Source organism: Heterocephalus glaber, unplaced genomic scaffold, assembly GCF_053883595.1.
Source record: "Heterocephalus glaber isolate CG9 unplaced genomic scaffold, H.glaber_assembly_v1.0 deba00001461, whole genome shotgun sequence".
Lineage (NCBI taxonomy): Eukaryota > Metazoa > Chordata > Mammalia > Rodentia > Bathyergidae > Heterocephalus > Heterocephalus glaber.
In genome coordinates, this window is record NW_028258308.1 from 29,185,736 (window position 1) to 29,200,454 (window position 14,719).

The 14,719-nt window shown below is 42.3% G+C and overlaps 1 protein-coding gene across 1 annotated transcript in view; it reads right to left on the reverse strand.

Annotated features, from left to right (window-relative positions):
* Nucleotides 1–2,345: 2,345 nt before the first annotated feature.
* Nucleotides 2,346–14,719, reverse strand: part of Prag1 (PEAK1 related, kinase-activating pseudokinase 1) — a 56,241-nt gene continuing 43,867 nt past the window's right edge. The window contains exon 6 of the mRNA XM_004867644.4: nucleotides 2,346–6,141. Coding sequence (XP_004867701.1) covers nucleotides 5,002–6,141 — 1,140 coding nt within the window. The 3' untranslated portion in view covers nucleotides 2,346–5,001. The remainder of the gene's footprint in view (nucleotides 6,142–14,719) is intronic.

Consider the following 14,719-nt stretch of genomic DNA (forward strand, 5'->3'; position numbering starts at 1 on the left):
TTTCTTGTTTGTCCATCTGAAGTAATTAAGGTACCTCTAGCTGCTTCAGTGGTTTTTTGAGCTCATATTAATTTTATTTTTCCTTTTATTTTTGCCCTTATAAACTTCTGGCTTTTTGGGGGCTTTCTGTAAAAAACTAGTTATGTAGGTTTTGGGGATAGTCAAAGTCACTTAAGACATTGTAGGACGAGGGCCAATAGGTTTGAGGCTTGTATGGGACTTGTAAATAAAAGCCTTAAAGTTTGGTTACATGAAAGTTATATATAATTTAGGTTAATAGGTATGTTTCTGTGTGTCAACTTTCAGATATATATTATCCTCCAAAATTTCTACTTAAGTTGGCTTATAGATAAGTAGACACTCATGACATTAGCCCAAATGCTTTTTGGTTCACATAGCTTAACAGTGGGCTAACTTTAATCAGTTGGTAAGAGTAAAGCTGGTAACATGTTTCCATCCAGGCTGTTAGCAAATCAAAAGATAATATCAAAAATTGTTTTTATAAGTACAATGCCTATTGTTGTCTTGTATAACAACGAAAGCTTTTTCTTGGTCATAGATATTATATATCTAATACAGAAGAACAACTGTCAGGAGTGGTTTGTGTTAACTGTTATGATTTGTTTTTTATGAGTCATCCAAAGTAACAATTAAGTAAGTGGGGATCCTGTGTGCTTGGAAAACTGCTGGACAAAACTCCCCCTCTGTGGCTAAAAACAGCAGCTGCCTGAACTAATTTGTTCAGTTTTCTCTACCGATAGGAGACTTTCCAATTTTTTCCGAGTCTTATGGTGGCACATCCCAAGAAATGTGATTATATTATTGTAATATATTTAAGGTATTTAATTATAATTATATTATTGTAATATATTTAAGGTATTTAATTATAATTAAAAGGTTAAGCTTTTTGTGTTCAAAACAATAGTTTTCTTAAGATATTAAGATGCCCTTGGTTAAAATTATAAAACTAAGGGGAAAAAATGTTCTATATTGTGCTAGGATAGTTTCTCGTGTTTTCTACTATTAGACTCAAGCTCTTGGTCAAACCTGTTTCTTCTCTTTTGAGAGCTTTACAACTACCAGGTGCAGACATAATCATTGGTAGGCTCTCCCCCTGATTTCTACAGGGCCCTGTATTGATCGATCTCACAGCTGTAGCCTTGTCTGCTGCCCTGCCCATGACCCCTCTCAGCAAGAAGCAGCCAGAGAGACTGATGCCCCCTACACTCCTAATGGCAATTAAGGTCACCACTGTTGAGGAGGGACTGAGCTCAGCCTGCAGAAGGACAAAGTTCAGGGACCTGGGTAGACTGAAGGAAGGTGAGGCCCCGGATAAACTGAATAAACCTCAGGAAAGTAGAGCACAAGGGACAAAGGCCTAATTGGAGTGCAAAAGACAAAGGACTAATAAAATCTGATGACGAGAATCCTATGGAGTGGCACCTGCATACCTTCATTTTCATACATCCATCAAGTTTGAAAATGGCACCTAACAACACCTGCTAATGACAAACTGCCCCTTGGCATGCCAAAGACTGTATATAAACCTCTAGATTTAGGTGCTTCCTCAGCACCCTCCCTAGGAGCCCCCTTCACCTAGGGAGGGTTTTCTTTGTTCTAATAAAGCCACACCCGGTCCATTCCCCACTGCAGTCCTGTTGGTTTCATTCTTTCTTCTTCCTTGCCCTCAGGACAAGAGCCCAGACGGAGAGAATTCTTTAGAAGATCTTCAAAGATTCTTAGATACTCAGCAAAATGGGGAAGGGCTGCCTCAATTATTGGCTAGGTATTTGAAGAATAAATTCTAGAGAAGTCAGCGAAGAAATATGTCTTCCCTCTTCAAAATCTTCATTATGTTTTGTGTATTTGTGTACATTACAAGAGTCTTCTCCAACTCTAAGCTCTTAAAAACCAGTAAGTGTTGGGGGTGGGGATTTACCTCAGTGGTTTCGCTGCCTGCTGTGCAAATGCAAGGACCTGAGTTCGATCCCCGATACCAAAAAATAAACAAAAAAACTAGTAAGTGTTACACAAACTGGTACCTGAGAGCTGAGCCACGTGTAATGATAAATTATCCCTGAAGTTCCCATCTTGCTTCTGGCATGGATATTAAAAATTTAGATGTGAGACTTCATAACTCCTACAAGCAAGAATTTAGGAGTAGAAAAATTTCCATATATTGGCATGAAAATGGGAAAGGCCTGTTAACAACAAAAAACCCTGTATTTGTGGAAAGAATATGGGTGTGACTTGGCTCAGAGCCAGAGAGAAGAAAACTTGGAGATTTAAATAACAGTGAGATTTAAAGCCAAGGAAAAAAGAAGTTAACTTACATATAGCAGAAGTATTCTTAATCTTTTGTTTTTCTGTTTATTAATTTAGTTTTGGTGGTGCTGAGGACTGAACCAAGTGCCCTTTCACCCAAAGCACACGCTTTACTACTAAGCTACACCCTCAGCCAGATATGTGTAACAGTCCTTTTACAGAGTTTCCTGACTTTTCTGACCCTTAAGCCTGCAGAACAAATCCATTGTTTCTGGGCCGAATCTAATTAGTGCTGGAGTTTTCTGTGAGATAAAGCCTTTCCTCCCAGCTGTGTTCAAGTTCGCAAAAGACCAGTTTTGTTGAACTCTTGAATGTAGTGAAACTGAAGCTGTTTGCCACACCTAATATTTGTAGACATGTGAGCGCCCACTTATGCTAAAGGACAAGTTGTAGAGATGAATGGGTGGCAGTCACTCCAGAGAACCACCTTGATGGAACTAGGCTTGGATCTTACACACTTGGATTTTACCAGCCATAGATATAAGAAATTGCTCCAGTTTAGAAAAATGCTTTTTTTCTTTTAAACTACGGGGACATTATTCAATGTCTTCAAATAAAACCTTCTTGACAAATTTCTTTTAGAACCAAAGCTGGGCAAAGGTTTGACCCTTCTGATGAAAGGTTCCTTAAAATTACACAAAAAAGAATTTTGCAACTGGTTGTTTGTTCTCTACATTAATGGGCATCTAGGAAGTCAGTTTAATTGCGCTCACTCTTTTCAATCAGAATTTATTGCTATAGTTTCTTTTACCACCTTAACTTTCTGCTTTTTTTAATTCTGAAAATTGTTTGCAGGATCTCATTTTTTAAGTGGGTGGCATATTAAAAAGGTGCAATTAATTCAGGGATTGAAAATATGCTTCTTGAGAAGCGTTTCCAAAAGGCACTGCTTTCCCCTGACAGAATGTTTGTTTCCTCCCTCCCCATTGTTTATTTGAAATGAGAAAGGACAAAAAAGCAAAAGACAGCAAAATGAGGGTGGAGGGTTTGCCTGGAAAATTCCCAGAAACAAACAACTGACAAAATAATACTCCCACGAGACAGATAGACCCTACAGTGAATTATGATTTCTATGTTTAAAGACTTTCTTTATGTGTACATAATGGGAAGCTGGTTTTAGCCAGCTCTTTCCTCAATGCTCCAGCAACAATTGAAATTACAAATGTGCCTCCAGGTGCTGTCTTCACCATTGATGCATGGAGATGTAGATGTGTTTACAAGACTAGAGGAAAGCCAGCTTGCAAAAGGAGTGAAATTAACATGCAGGAGGGGACCTGCAGGACTTCTCCATCCTGATTGGTTGCTAACCACATTCCCAGATTTCTTGGACCATCTATTAAGATCTTTGCATTTCTTTGAAATTGTCCATAGTTATTAACAAGGCCTTAGAAATTAATTAGTTTAGTTGCGGCGAGATTATGCTTTAGGAAGAAATACAAGGGTCTTGGGGCTGTTTCTCTTTGAATGAATTCTTTTTTTACCTTGTGTGTGTTTAGTTTTCTGAAGGAAAGATCTTCTGCTTCCTAATTTACTTTAAGCATTATTGAGGGCTTGGGGACAAATATTGGTCTTGGTAGAAAGCAGGTGCCAATAAATCCACTCAGTGAGTTTTGCTTTTAGAAATGGAGACCCAAAGGAGCTTGGAACAGTAGAGAAAGTACTGGTCTGCATTCATTCTCCAGCTTCCCTTGCCTGGGAGGCAGAACCTGCCTTCTCCGAGCTCCCTTGCTGTGTGGTGTCCTGCTGCTCTGAGTGTGGGGACAGATAGTCTCCCCATTTTTCCATCTCTGGGTGCAGAGGCCTCTGCCCAACCAGCTCCCTGAGGTCGTCTCTGTTCGGCAATTTTGGCCCTTGCTTCTGCCTCATTTGTTTGTCCTCTTACTAGTGCCCACACTTTTCTAAGTGGTCTCCTGTTAAGGGCTTCTTGTTTGAACCATCTTGAGTGGACTGTATTTCTGTCCACATCTCTGAATAACGCTAAAAGTGCCAAGCTTTAGCAAATCTGAAATGGGTTTAGAGAAGTGGGGTTGAATTCCAAACCACTGGGATCACACCCCCTGTGACTGGATTCTTTCTAGGTGGCTGCTGCATGGGAAAATAAGTGAGAAAGATGAATTAGTATCAACATGTCCAGGCCTCAAGCTGTGGACCACTGCTCTGTCTCATGAGAAGTAAAAGCCTGGAGCCTTCCAGTGAGTCTGGCTCCTGCTGCAGAGGTTTAGGTTCCTTTTTATCCACCAAGGATATTAGTACACTCAGTCCAATGGTGATAAAAAATTGTTTTGCTTGTGACTAACCAAAAAAAATTTTTTTTAATTGATAGGGGTTTTTAAATTGTCTTTTTTTTTTTAATAACAGTTTGGCAAGAGGGTGAATAGATTCCATAGTGGAGTACTGAGGCTGGGTTCCAGGCTCCATTCTGTTGCAAGAATGGTACTTAAGAGCTTGCACAGAGCTAGGAATGTACATAATTACAGGAGAAAACTGAGGGGAGAGGAGCTGGTGAGGAGAGGTGGCTAGAGTGGGCAATGACTTCCCCAGCCTTTCATATTTATATATATTATATATATTTTATATATTACATCCAAATATGACAGTCAATGTACCATTTCCCTAGGCAAGGCAAGGGTCTGGGCTGGGTGTATGGGGGCAGCACAGTGCAGGGCAGGGCTTTGCTCACAGAAGCTGTAGGAGCCTCAGTGATTGCAAGAGGGCTGTGGGTTGTGCAGCTGCCAAGTACTGGCAGCAAAGCCAGTCCTCCAACTCCACTCCCCGCCTACGGTCCACCGCCTTCTCTGCAAACTTCATCATCATCAAGGCCCGCTTCATGTCGATCCAGTTGTGCAGCGTGCTGGACAGCACCTCCTCGGAGGGCCCTGGAGGCTCCACCAGCTCGCGCCGCGGCCCCCACAGCAAGCACTGCAGCACCCGCTTGGCCTCCCCTATGCGGATGCGCTTGATGGGGTCAGCCTCGAGCAGCAGGTGGGCGAGCTGCTGCAGGCCAGGCGAGTAGAGGGACAGGGTGGGGATCGGGGGCAGGTCTTCCCGCCGGTAGTCCCGCTCCCGCAGCTGGGCCCGCACCTCAAATGGGTTGGGCTGGTGGAGCAGCTCATAGATGAGGATGCCAGTCTGGAACTCATCAAATTTGCGGTACTGGGAGGCAGACACGATCTCTGGGGCCAACCGGGCCTGGCTCTTCTTCTGCTGCAGGTTGGTGGTGCCTCCTGGCTTCTGCTTGGCTTTCAAGAAGTTGCTGATGATGAGCCGGGGCAGGTGCTTCTCACTGGGCACTCCCTGACAGGTGGTGCCAGTGAGGAGGCTGGGAGTGGCGGTGGATGAGGGGACAGCCGGAGAGCAAGGAGATGTGGCAGCGGACAGGGCGGGGGTGGCATGGGAGGGCCCCGGGGAGGCCTGGGGGCTACAGTGCACCAGCAGCAGGTTCTCCAGGCACAGGTCTCGATGGATGATCCCATGCTCCTTCAGGTGCTCCAGCCCATTGCAGAGCTGCAGAAGCAGGAAGCACACACGCCGCTCGTACACCTCGGGCTCAGCCTGGTGGCTGGCGGCTGAGTCACACACAAAGTCTGAGGCAGTCTGGTAGGGCACTTCTCGGGTGATGACCACCACACAGTCCTGTTCCTGGGCAGGGGGCTGTGAGGGTGCCACAGGCAGAGGGTCCTTGGTCGTGTTGGGGGAGGTCAGCATGCTGGAGGGCACTGAGGCGACAAAGTGGCCACAGTCCTGCTGGATGTTGAAGTGAACGGGAACAGAGGGGCTGCAGTATGAGGCTGTGTTGGGCTCAGGGGTTTTGCAGATCTGTGGAGAAAACCAGAAGTGAGGTCAAGAATCCGTGTTGTGTTCAATAGATGTTGGGACATTTGAGAATCTACATCCAAAAGGTAAGCGGCCCCTTATTTCACTCCATATATAAAATGGAGGGGATTAAGATGAAAGGGGATTCCACAGAGTTAAAGGTAAGTGCCAAAATACAAATTTAAAAAAAACATAAAAAAGTCTTGGAGACCCTGAATTGGGCAGTGATCTCTTAGGTACCACATCAAAAGCTTGAAAAGAAAAAAAAATTCATAAACTTGACCTGATAATTAAAAACTTTTGAGTGTTAAAATACACCTTTAAGAAATTGGAAACACAATTAGCAGACTGGAAAATATATTCGCCAAATACATATCTCATAAAGGACTTATATCTAGAATTTACAAAAAAAAACTGTTGTTAGTAGTTAACAAATAAAACTCAATAAAACAAAGATGAGAAACCCAGTCAAAAAATGGGCAAAACAAGCCTGGTGTGGTGGCACATACCAGTAATCCCAGCATTTGGTAAGAGGATCACTGCCAGTTCAAGGCCAGCCTAGGGTACATGGTGAGGCCTGTTGAACAATATAGCAAGAGACCCTGTCTCAAAAAACAAAACAAGGGCCAGGGATTTAGCTCAGTGGTTCCGGTGCCTGTCTTACAAGCACAAGGTCCTGAGTTCGATCCCCAGTACAAAAAAAAAAAAACCCACAAAAACCAAAAACTGGGTAAAAGATTCCAATGTATGGCAATTCACCATAGATACTGTCAAGTGGCCATAAGCAGATGAATAGATGCTCAATATCGTTACATAAAAGTTATTTATATACCTAATATTGTTCATTAAGGAAATGGAAACCACCAATACTTCAGTGAGATAAGTTCTGACCCATTTGAATGGGTACAGTAAAAACAGGACAGTCACAGTTGTCTACTTGGACATGGAGAAATGGGACCTCCCATACACTGCTGGTGGGAATGTAAAATGGAATACAGTGTGGCCATTTCTTAACGGTCACACATAAAATGCCCACATGTAAGTGGGGCCCCTGCAGAGCTGTGTGTTACTGTGGTATGGTAGAAAGATGGCTCTTTGTCCACAGTATGAGATGGATATATTCTTTTTTTTTTTTTTTTTTTGGTACCAGGGATCAAACTCAGGACCTTGGGCTTGCAAGGCAGGCAAGTGGTGGAACCACTGAGCTAATCTCCCGCCAAGAGATGGATACATTCTTAAGAAGCAAGCCAGTATCTGCACAGGACTCAGCCTCACACTTCAGTCCTCTCCACTAGAGCTGCGGCTACCCAAGAACAAATGTGTTTGGCTGCTGGGCTGCTCGTTCATGGGGACTTTCAGGAGCAGAAGCAGGCCCTAAACTGTTAGGACTTGGCCATGTTCTCTTAGGTAGTCCAGGTTCTAAACCCCGAAGAATATGCAGTGTCTAGTGGCTGGTACAAGTGCCATTGGTTATAACACATTTTCCTCCTGGGGTGAGTTATAGCAGCTGCAAGAAAACAGCAAGCTCTCCTGGGCAAGGGAACTCACTGGGCCTAAAGGCAGCCTCTGAGCTGCAGGTGGGAGTAAACAAGACAGGTGATCTCAAGCTCCTCTGTGGGAAGGGAGCCTGGGAATCTACACGTCTGTGCTTTGCTCGCCTCTTAATCTTTTCTTCTTGTGTTAACGACAGCACCAGCTGACTGAGCATCTCCAGCAGTCATCCTGCTGTCCCTCACTGGGGCGCCCTGAGCCAGCCCTGATGGCTCCAATTTCCCTGTAATTATATGGAAGAGGACCAAAGATGGTCAATCATCTCCTCTCTTGTGCAGTGAGATTGTGCAGTGTCTCCTATGCTTTATGCAGACAAGGATCTGCATGTAATCTGGAGAAGAAAGGTGCCTCACATCTACCTTTAAAGTACCAGCCAGGGGCCGGGGATTTAGCTCAGTGATTCTGCCACCTGACCTTGAAGCGCAAGGACCTGAGTTCTGTCCCCGGTACCAAAAAAAAAAAAAAAAAAAAAAGAATAAAGTACCAGCCAGCAAGCAAATACCAGACAACCCTTGCTTTAGTTTCCTGCACAGGAATGATCAGAGCAGTGTTTATGAGGCACCACAATGCTTGTGGCTGCTATTTTCAGAAGTTATATTGCAAGCACCTTTTCACAGTTATTTATATTGTAGCAATACAAGCCTTTCAGCATAAAAGCTGGCATGAAAGGGTTCATCCTCTGAAGAAAGTGTTTTAAAGCTAATTGGGGGAGGCAACAAATAACATATGAATTTAGCAATCTATTATAGAATCAGAAAACAAATAAAAGGGAAGTATAATTGTCCCAGGCACTGCTTCCTATTACACTAATAAAGCTGATTTTAGACTACATGTCTAAAGGGTATTGGTTGTTTTAGACTCTTTTTAGTACCAGCCTACCCAGCAGTACTTGGTTTTTAAACAGCACGCTATTAAATGAAAACAAATTTGGGGGAGAAGTCTTCAACAAAGGAGTCTTGCATAGAAACACTCAGTGACTGGCCAACCACTGCCTTCTGTGCCTCTGTAGACAGGTAGAAAGAACATTACTGTTTCCTTCTCAGCCCAACTGGTGCTCAATGGACTCTGGCAGATGCGAGTAATGGTACCAATGATGCACCCTCCACATGGTGTCTCATTAAATCCAAAGTAGTAGATGCTATGGCAGAGGAGGAAACAGGCTTTAAAATGTTAAGTTATTGTTATTGCCCATGATTAGGCACCTGGGAAGTATTCCAGAGGTCAAAAGCAAGACTTTGGGATGAAAAAGATTTGGTTTAAATATCAACTCTGTAACCTTTGTCAAGTTACAGGGGCTTGTTGTTATTTGAGGCAATTATGTTCTATTAAGTAGCTGGAGACAGTAAATTAGCACATGCTGAACCACTGCTCTTACAGAAAACACTGGGTGAGGTTTTCGGTGAAGCTCTGGTCCCAATATTTTCAACTGATCACAACATAGCTTTGTTTTATCTATATCTGTTTGAGATGCCTCATTTACTACATTTTCTACTTATTGACACTGAACTCAGTGCCAACACACGATAACTCAGAAGCTTAAGTAGCACACATAAGACCCATTATAGCTTTCTTGGGCTTACAAACACTAAAGAGACAACAGCACTATGCTTGGGGCCATTTTAAACAGCAAACTCACAAAAAAATAGGCACAAACATGAAAATATGAAGCACTATGTATACTACGGAAAGGATCCTTGCTTCCAGTATAGGCATGGAAAGAAGAAGGGTGGGAGTCCCTGTGTTCCACCTTAGCTGGAGATGTGCACACGGGGACTCATGTTTTCCCCTGTCCAGACCATGTCCACAGATGACTGGCAAGTGCTTTGAGTACTGATTTGTGGGTTACAAATAAATTTCAGTTGGTGGATGGTTTTGCAAATAAGAAATCCACAAATAATGAGGACTGAGTGTATTTATTGTAAAGTCTATTTTCTCTTCAATTTACCTGGGGTGGGGAAAGTTCCTTCCTGAGGGAGCCAAAGTGCAGTTTTAAATGAAACCATGCAGGTGCTCTCAGCACCACACCTAGCCTGGGGTGAGGCTCAGCCAAAGGTTGCCATGGTGACTGCTCCTGCCATTTCAGCTGGAGCCATGGGGTGGTGCTGAGCCATCCACTGGGAGCTGACCTGCAGGGATTGCACAACCCCAAGGGCACAGCTGCGAGGGGCTTGGAGAAGGTTTCCAAAGCCCCCCTTCCTCAATGGTATGAAAGCCTTGAGCCTGGCAAACACTGGGCCCCAGAGCTCCAGTGGAGCGGCTAACATTTTGCACAGAGTTGTAAATGAAGGGGCAGGGTAAATGGCAACTGGGCTGGATACATTTCAAAACCAGGAACAGGGCTCCTGGCAAGGCTCTCAGCTCCTCACTGGAGAGGGCTGTGGAGGGCCCAGCAGGACACATGTGAGCCAGCCTGGGTGCTCTGGGTGGTACACCCTCCTGGTCCCCAGGTCGTTCAAGTGTTGGATGGAGGGCAAAGGAGGGGGTAAAGAGAGAAAGGCAGCCCCTTCTTCATCCCCCTTCTCCCATCCATTTCATTTTCTGGGGGTCCTGATCTCAGTTTTGGCTTTAGAACATCACATAGACCTTTTGCTCAGCTCAAATTTCAACTGCTGAGCCAAGTCTTATGTCAAATGCAGGAGCCAGGGTTTCATTCATGAGTAAAAATCTGGGCTAGGTCACATCTGTTAAATCAAGAAGGGCCCAGAGGCTTAACACAGGTCCCTAACTATGAACTGGGGTTCTAGATGCATAAGAAATGAAACAATTTTGGAAACCACAAGCTAATGATTCCTGTCCTGTGCCACATATTCATGAAGTCAGGCTACAGGGGCTGGCTTTATTGCTTCATGGCTGTGGGTCACTGAGCCCATGATTTGAGGTTCAGAGTCAGGGGCGAGCAGGTGCCAGTCTGCTATTGTTCACTGGGACTCTGCAACCAAGGCTGTGTCTGACTTCAGTGCCGGCTCCCTGATTAACATGCACAGATGAAGGTGGCTGGCGGGAGGGAGCTGCTTCCCCTTCTGCAGATCCCAGATGACTGTATTCCGTCTAGACTAAAGCGCTAATGAAGTGGAACAGCTGCACGTGCGAAATGATAGTTAAATCCCCACCCCACCCCCAATCACCAGCCAGGCATATTTGCAAATTGATACTGTCATTGTTCCTGTAATCTTGTTTAAGTTTACTATACACTGAATGGTTGACACTATTCACTAAACTTCCTTTTCACATGGTACAGTGCTAGACCTGGAGTTTCCAAATCTCTGGCAAAGTCAACTAGTAAACTCCAGACTGTCTTCTTTGGAGACCAAGGTTTATCTTCTGGTTTCCTTATAGCTTAGACTTCTAATGAAGCAAGGAGCAACGCTTGTTTTCAACATCCTCTGGAAAGCTGAATTTCTTTGCATTGTGTAGAGCAGAATACAGCTAATTCTGCATTATAATGTGAGGCCCTAGAATCCAAGCTGCACTTCACAATCTCTTAAGAATACTTAGGAATAGAGTGAAGCTCAGCCAGTCCCAGCACCCGGAAGGAAGCTCCCTGCCTCCATCCCAGGCTCCTAGGGCAGTGAAGCTCAGCTGGTCCCAGCACCCGGAAGGAAGCTCCCCACCTCCATCCCAGGCTCCTAGGGCAGAGAAGGTGAGCTGCGTGGGCGCCAGAAGCACCCCCCCCATGGAAATGAGAAGACATATAAACAAGCCTCAAAAACAGACTTCTGGATCACCTACAGCAACCCCAAAGGGAAACGAGATGGAACACTCTGATACTCAACTACCTGGACTCTCTGAACTGGCAACAAAAGAGGATCTGGGAGAAATGAAATCAGAAATAATTACTCAAATAACAGCAAAGATTTTGCTCACGGTGCAAGACATGATTAATAAATCTAGAGAGGACACGGATAAAAAAATAGAGGATCTGAGGAATATGATGGAATCCCAACATAGGAAACAAATGGAATCCATAAAACAGATACAAACAGATTTCCAAGAGATTAAAAACTCCATCGAAAGTCTGCGCCAGCAGAATGAACCAATGTGAGGATAGAATTTCAGATATAGAAGATAAGATTGCAATTAGTGACCAGGAAAAGAAAAATTGCTTTAAAATTGTAAAGGAACACAAGAAATCAATCCAGCAGGTGCTAGACAATGCAAAGAAGAATAACATAAGACTGATTGGAGTCAATGAAGAAAGAGGAGAGAGTGCAGATGACATAAAAAAACTGTTCACAGAAGTGATGGCAGAAAACTTCCCAAGGAGGGGAAAAGAACTTGACATACAGATAAGTGAGGCATATAGGACTCCAAATAGCCTTCATCAAAAATCAAAATCTACACACAGGCATATAATAGTTAGGATTCCAGAAATCCAACAGAAGAATAAAATTCTACAAGCAGTGAGAGAAAAGAAACAAATCACATACAAAGGAAAGCCCATTAGAATCACAGCAGACTTCTCAATGCAAACTCTCAAGGCAAGAAGAGCTTGGAGTGATGTATTTCAAGCCCTAAAGGAAAACAGCCTCCAACCCAGATTGATGTATCCTGCAAAACTATCTTTCAAAATTGATGGAGAAATAAGATACTTTCATGATAAAGAGCACCTCAGGAACTTCATGAATACCAAACTGGCACTCCAAAAAATTTTAGACAATACTCTAGGAAAAGACAATGAGGATCACAACCCCAGGAAACCCAGCAGAATGAATCCATTGGGCGTGACAAAATAAATGCAAAGGGGGAGAATCCAACAAAAAGAAAAGTCATGACAAGGCTTTTAAAACTTTTGACTTCATCTCCCTAATGAGTGTATAATTCAATCTTATTATTGTACTGATTAGTATTTTTCTGATTCTAGAGTTGCACACCATTCCTTGTGCTATACTGGCTATTTATCATCTTCTTATGTCTACATTTTAATTGGGTTGTCTATTAATGAGCTCTAAGAATTCTTTATATATTCTGCTCATAGGTTACATGCATTGTAAATACGGTCTGTTTAAGGACTACTTTTCATTTTAATGATGTCATTTAAAGTTCTAAATTTTGATGGAACCTCATTTATCAATTTTTTCTTCTATACATAATATTTTTTGTATCCTAGGTAGTTCTTGCCTACCCTGAATTCATAAATATTTTCCCTTATAATTTCTTCTTAAAGGTTTATACTTTTAGGCTTTCTTATTTAGGTTCATAGATCCCTTCAAGTTATTTTCATGTATGGAAAAAAAGGGTTGAGGTTAATTTTTTATATACAGATACCAGGTGTTCTAGTGCCGTTTGCTGAAGACACTATCTCTTCCTTGGCTCTTGAATCGAGTTTATATTTTATAAAATGTTAATGTTAAATAATCTTTCAAAACTCAGTGGACCATATATGTGTGGTTCTATTTCTAGATTCTCTGTTTTATTCAAATGATCTATATGTCTTTCCTTACACCAACACTGCCTTGATTACTGTAGGTTTAGAAGAAGTCTTAAAATTGGGTGCTAAATGTCTTCCAACACTGTTTTTGTGTTTGTTTCTGTTTTTGGCTTTTCTGGGTCCTTTGTACTCCTACATAACTTTTAAATTTCAATATCCAGTTCTTCATTTATAGCAAGTATACACAGACCTGAATTTTTATATATACCTTGTGTTTTCTAATCCTGCTAAATTCAAGTACAAGTTCTAGGGGCTCCTAGAGATTTCTTAGTATTTTCTCTGTAGAAGATCATTTCATCTACATATAAAGATTTTGCTTCTGCCATGCCAATCATATCCTAGTTGTGTCCTTTTATTGCCAGACTATTTTGGTGGGGACTAGGTTTCAAAGTTTAATGGACAGATAAAGAGTAAGCATATCTGCCCTTGTTCCCCACCTTAAGGAGAAATCATTGTATCTTCTCCATTCATATAAGGCGTTCTCATTGGAAATATGGAGTACATGTCTTTAATTTGTTGAGAAGTTTCTGTTCTACTTCTAGTCTCCTGATAGCTTTTACCATGAACAGCTGTAGAATTTGGTCCAATACTTTTTCTCCAACTAGTGACAGGATCATGTGGCTTTTTCCTTTCCTCTGTTAAAATGATGACTTTTGGGGGTGGATCTTCCAATGCTGAACCAACACTGCCATCCCTATAACAAAACCACTTTCTACATCCTGCCAGATCTGACTTCTAATAGTTTGTTTTGTTAAACAAATTTCTATCTATGTTCATACTTTTTTCTTCTATTATCTTTATCCAATTTTAGGATTAGCACAATGTTGAGTTCCTATAATGAGGGGAGAAGTGTTCCTTCTTTTTTCTGCTTTAATTGTTTGATATAACTTATCAGTTAAAATGTTTATGAGCCTGCTGTTGTCATATAGGTAGGTTTTCAAGCTAGGAATATACTTCCTTTAATAGGTGCTATTCAAATTTTATATTTCCTCCAGAGTGAGTTTCATTAATTTGTCTTCTAAGTTACTTCTTAGGAGTTGTCAAATTTATTTCAAAAAAGATTTTTGTAATATGCTTTCTGTATCCTTTTAAATTCTGTAAAATCTGTGGTAATGTCTCCTAGATCTTAATATTGTAATTTTAAAAATGTATAACTGATATTGTGTAACAGGAAGAAAAGGTCTAAAAGACCAGGGGAATTGGGAGGGGTAGGGGAAGGGAAAAAAGGGAAAGGAAAAAATACGAGAAGAGGAAAAAAATGGAAACAAGGTCTTTGCAAATAGGGAAGGGTGGAGGGGGTGAAGGGAGGGTAAGAGAAGGGGAGAAAAAAATAAGAACCAAGAGACTCATGTAATGGTACAAGATCCCAATGATGAATGTAACTGTATTGTATACCTAAAATGTACCAATAAAGTTAATGGGGAAAAAAAAAAGACTACTTAGGAATATACAAAAACCTTTTGCCCCACGGCTTGGATTCAATGGTCCACCAGGTATCTGGCACCAGGAGGCCCAGGGCCCAGTTTTCTAGTTTTTGCTGTGGTCCCATCACTTTCCATCCCAAGGGCAAGAGGAATTAAGTCTCTTCCATCAAATGTCCAC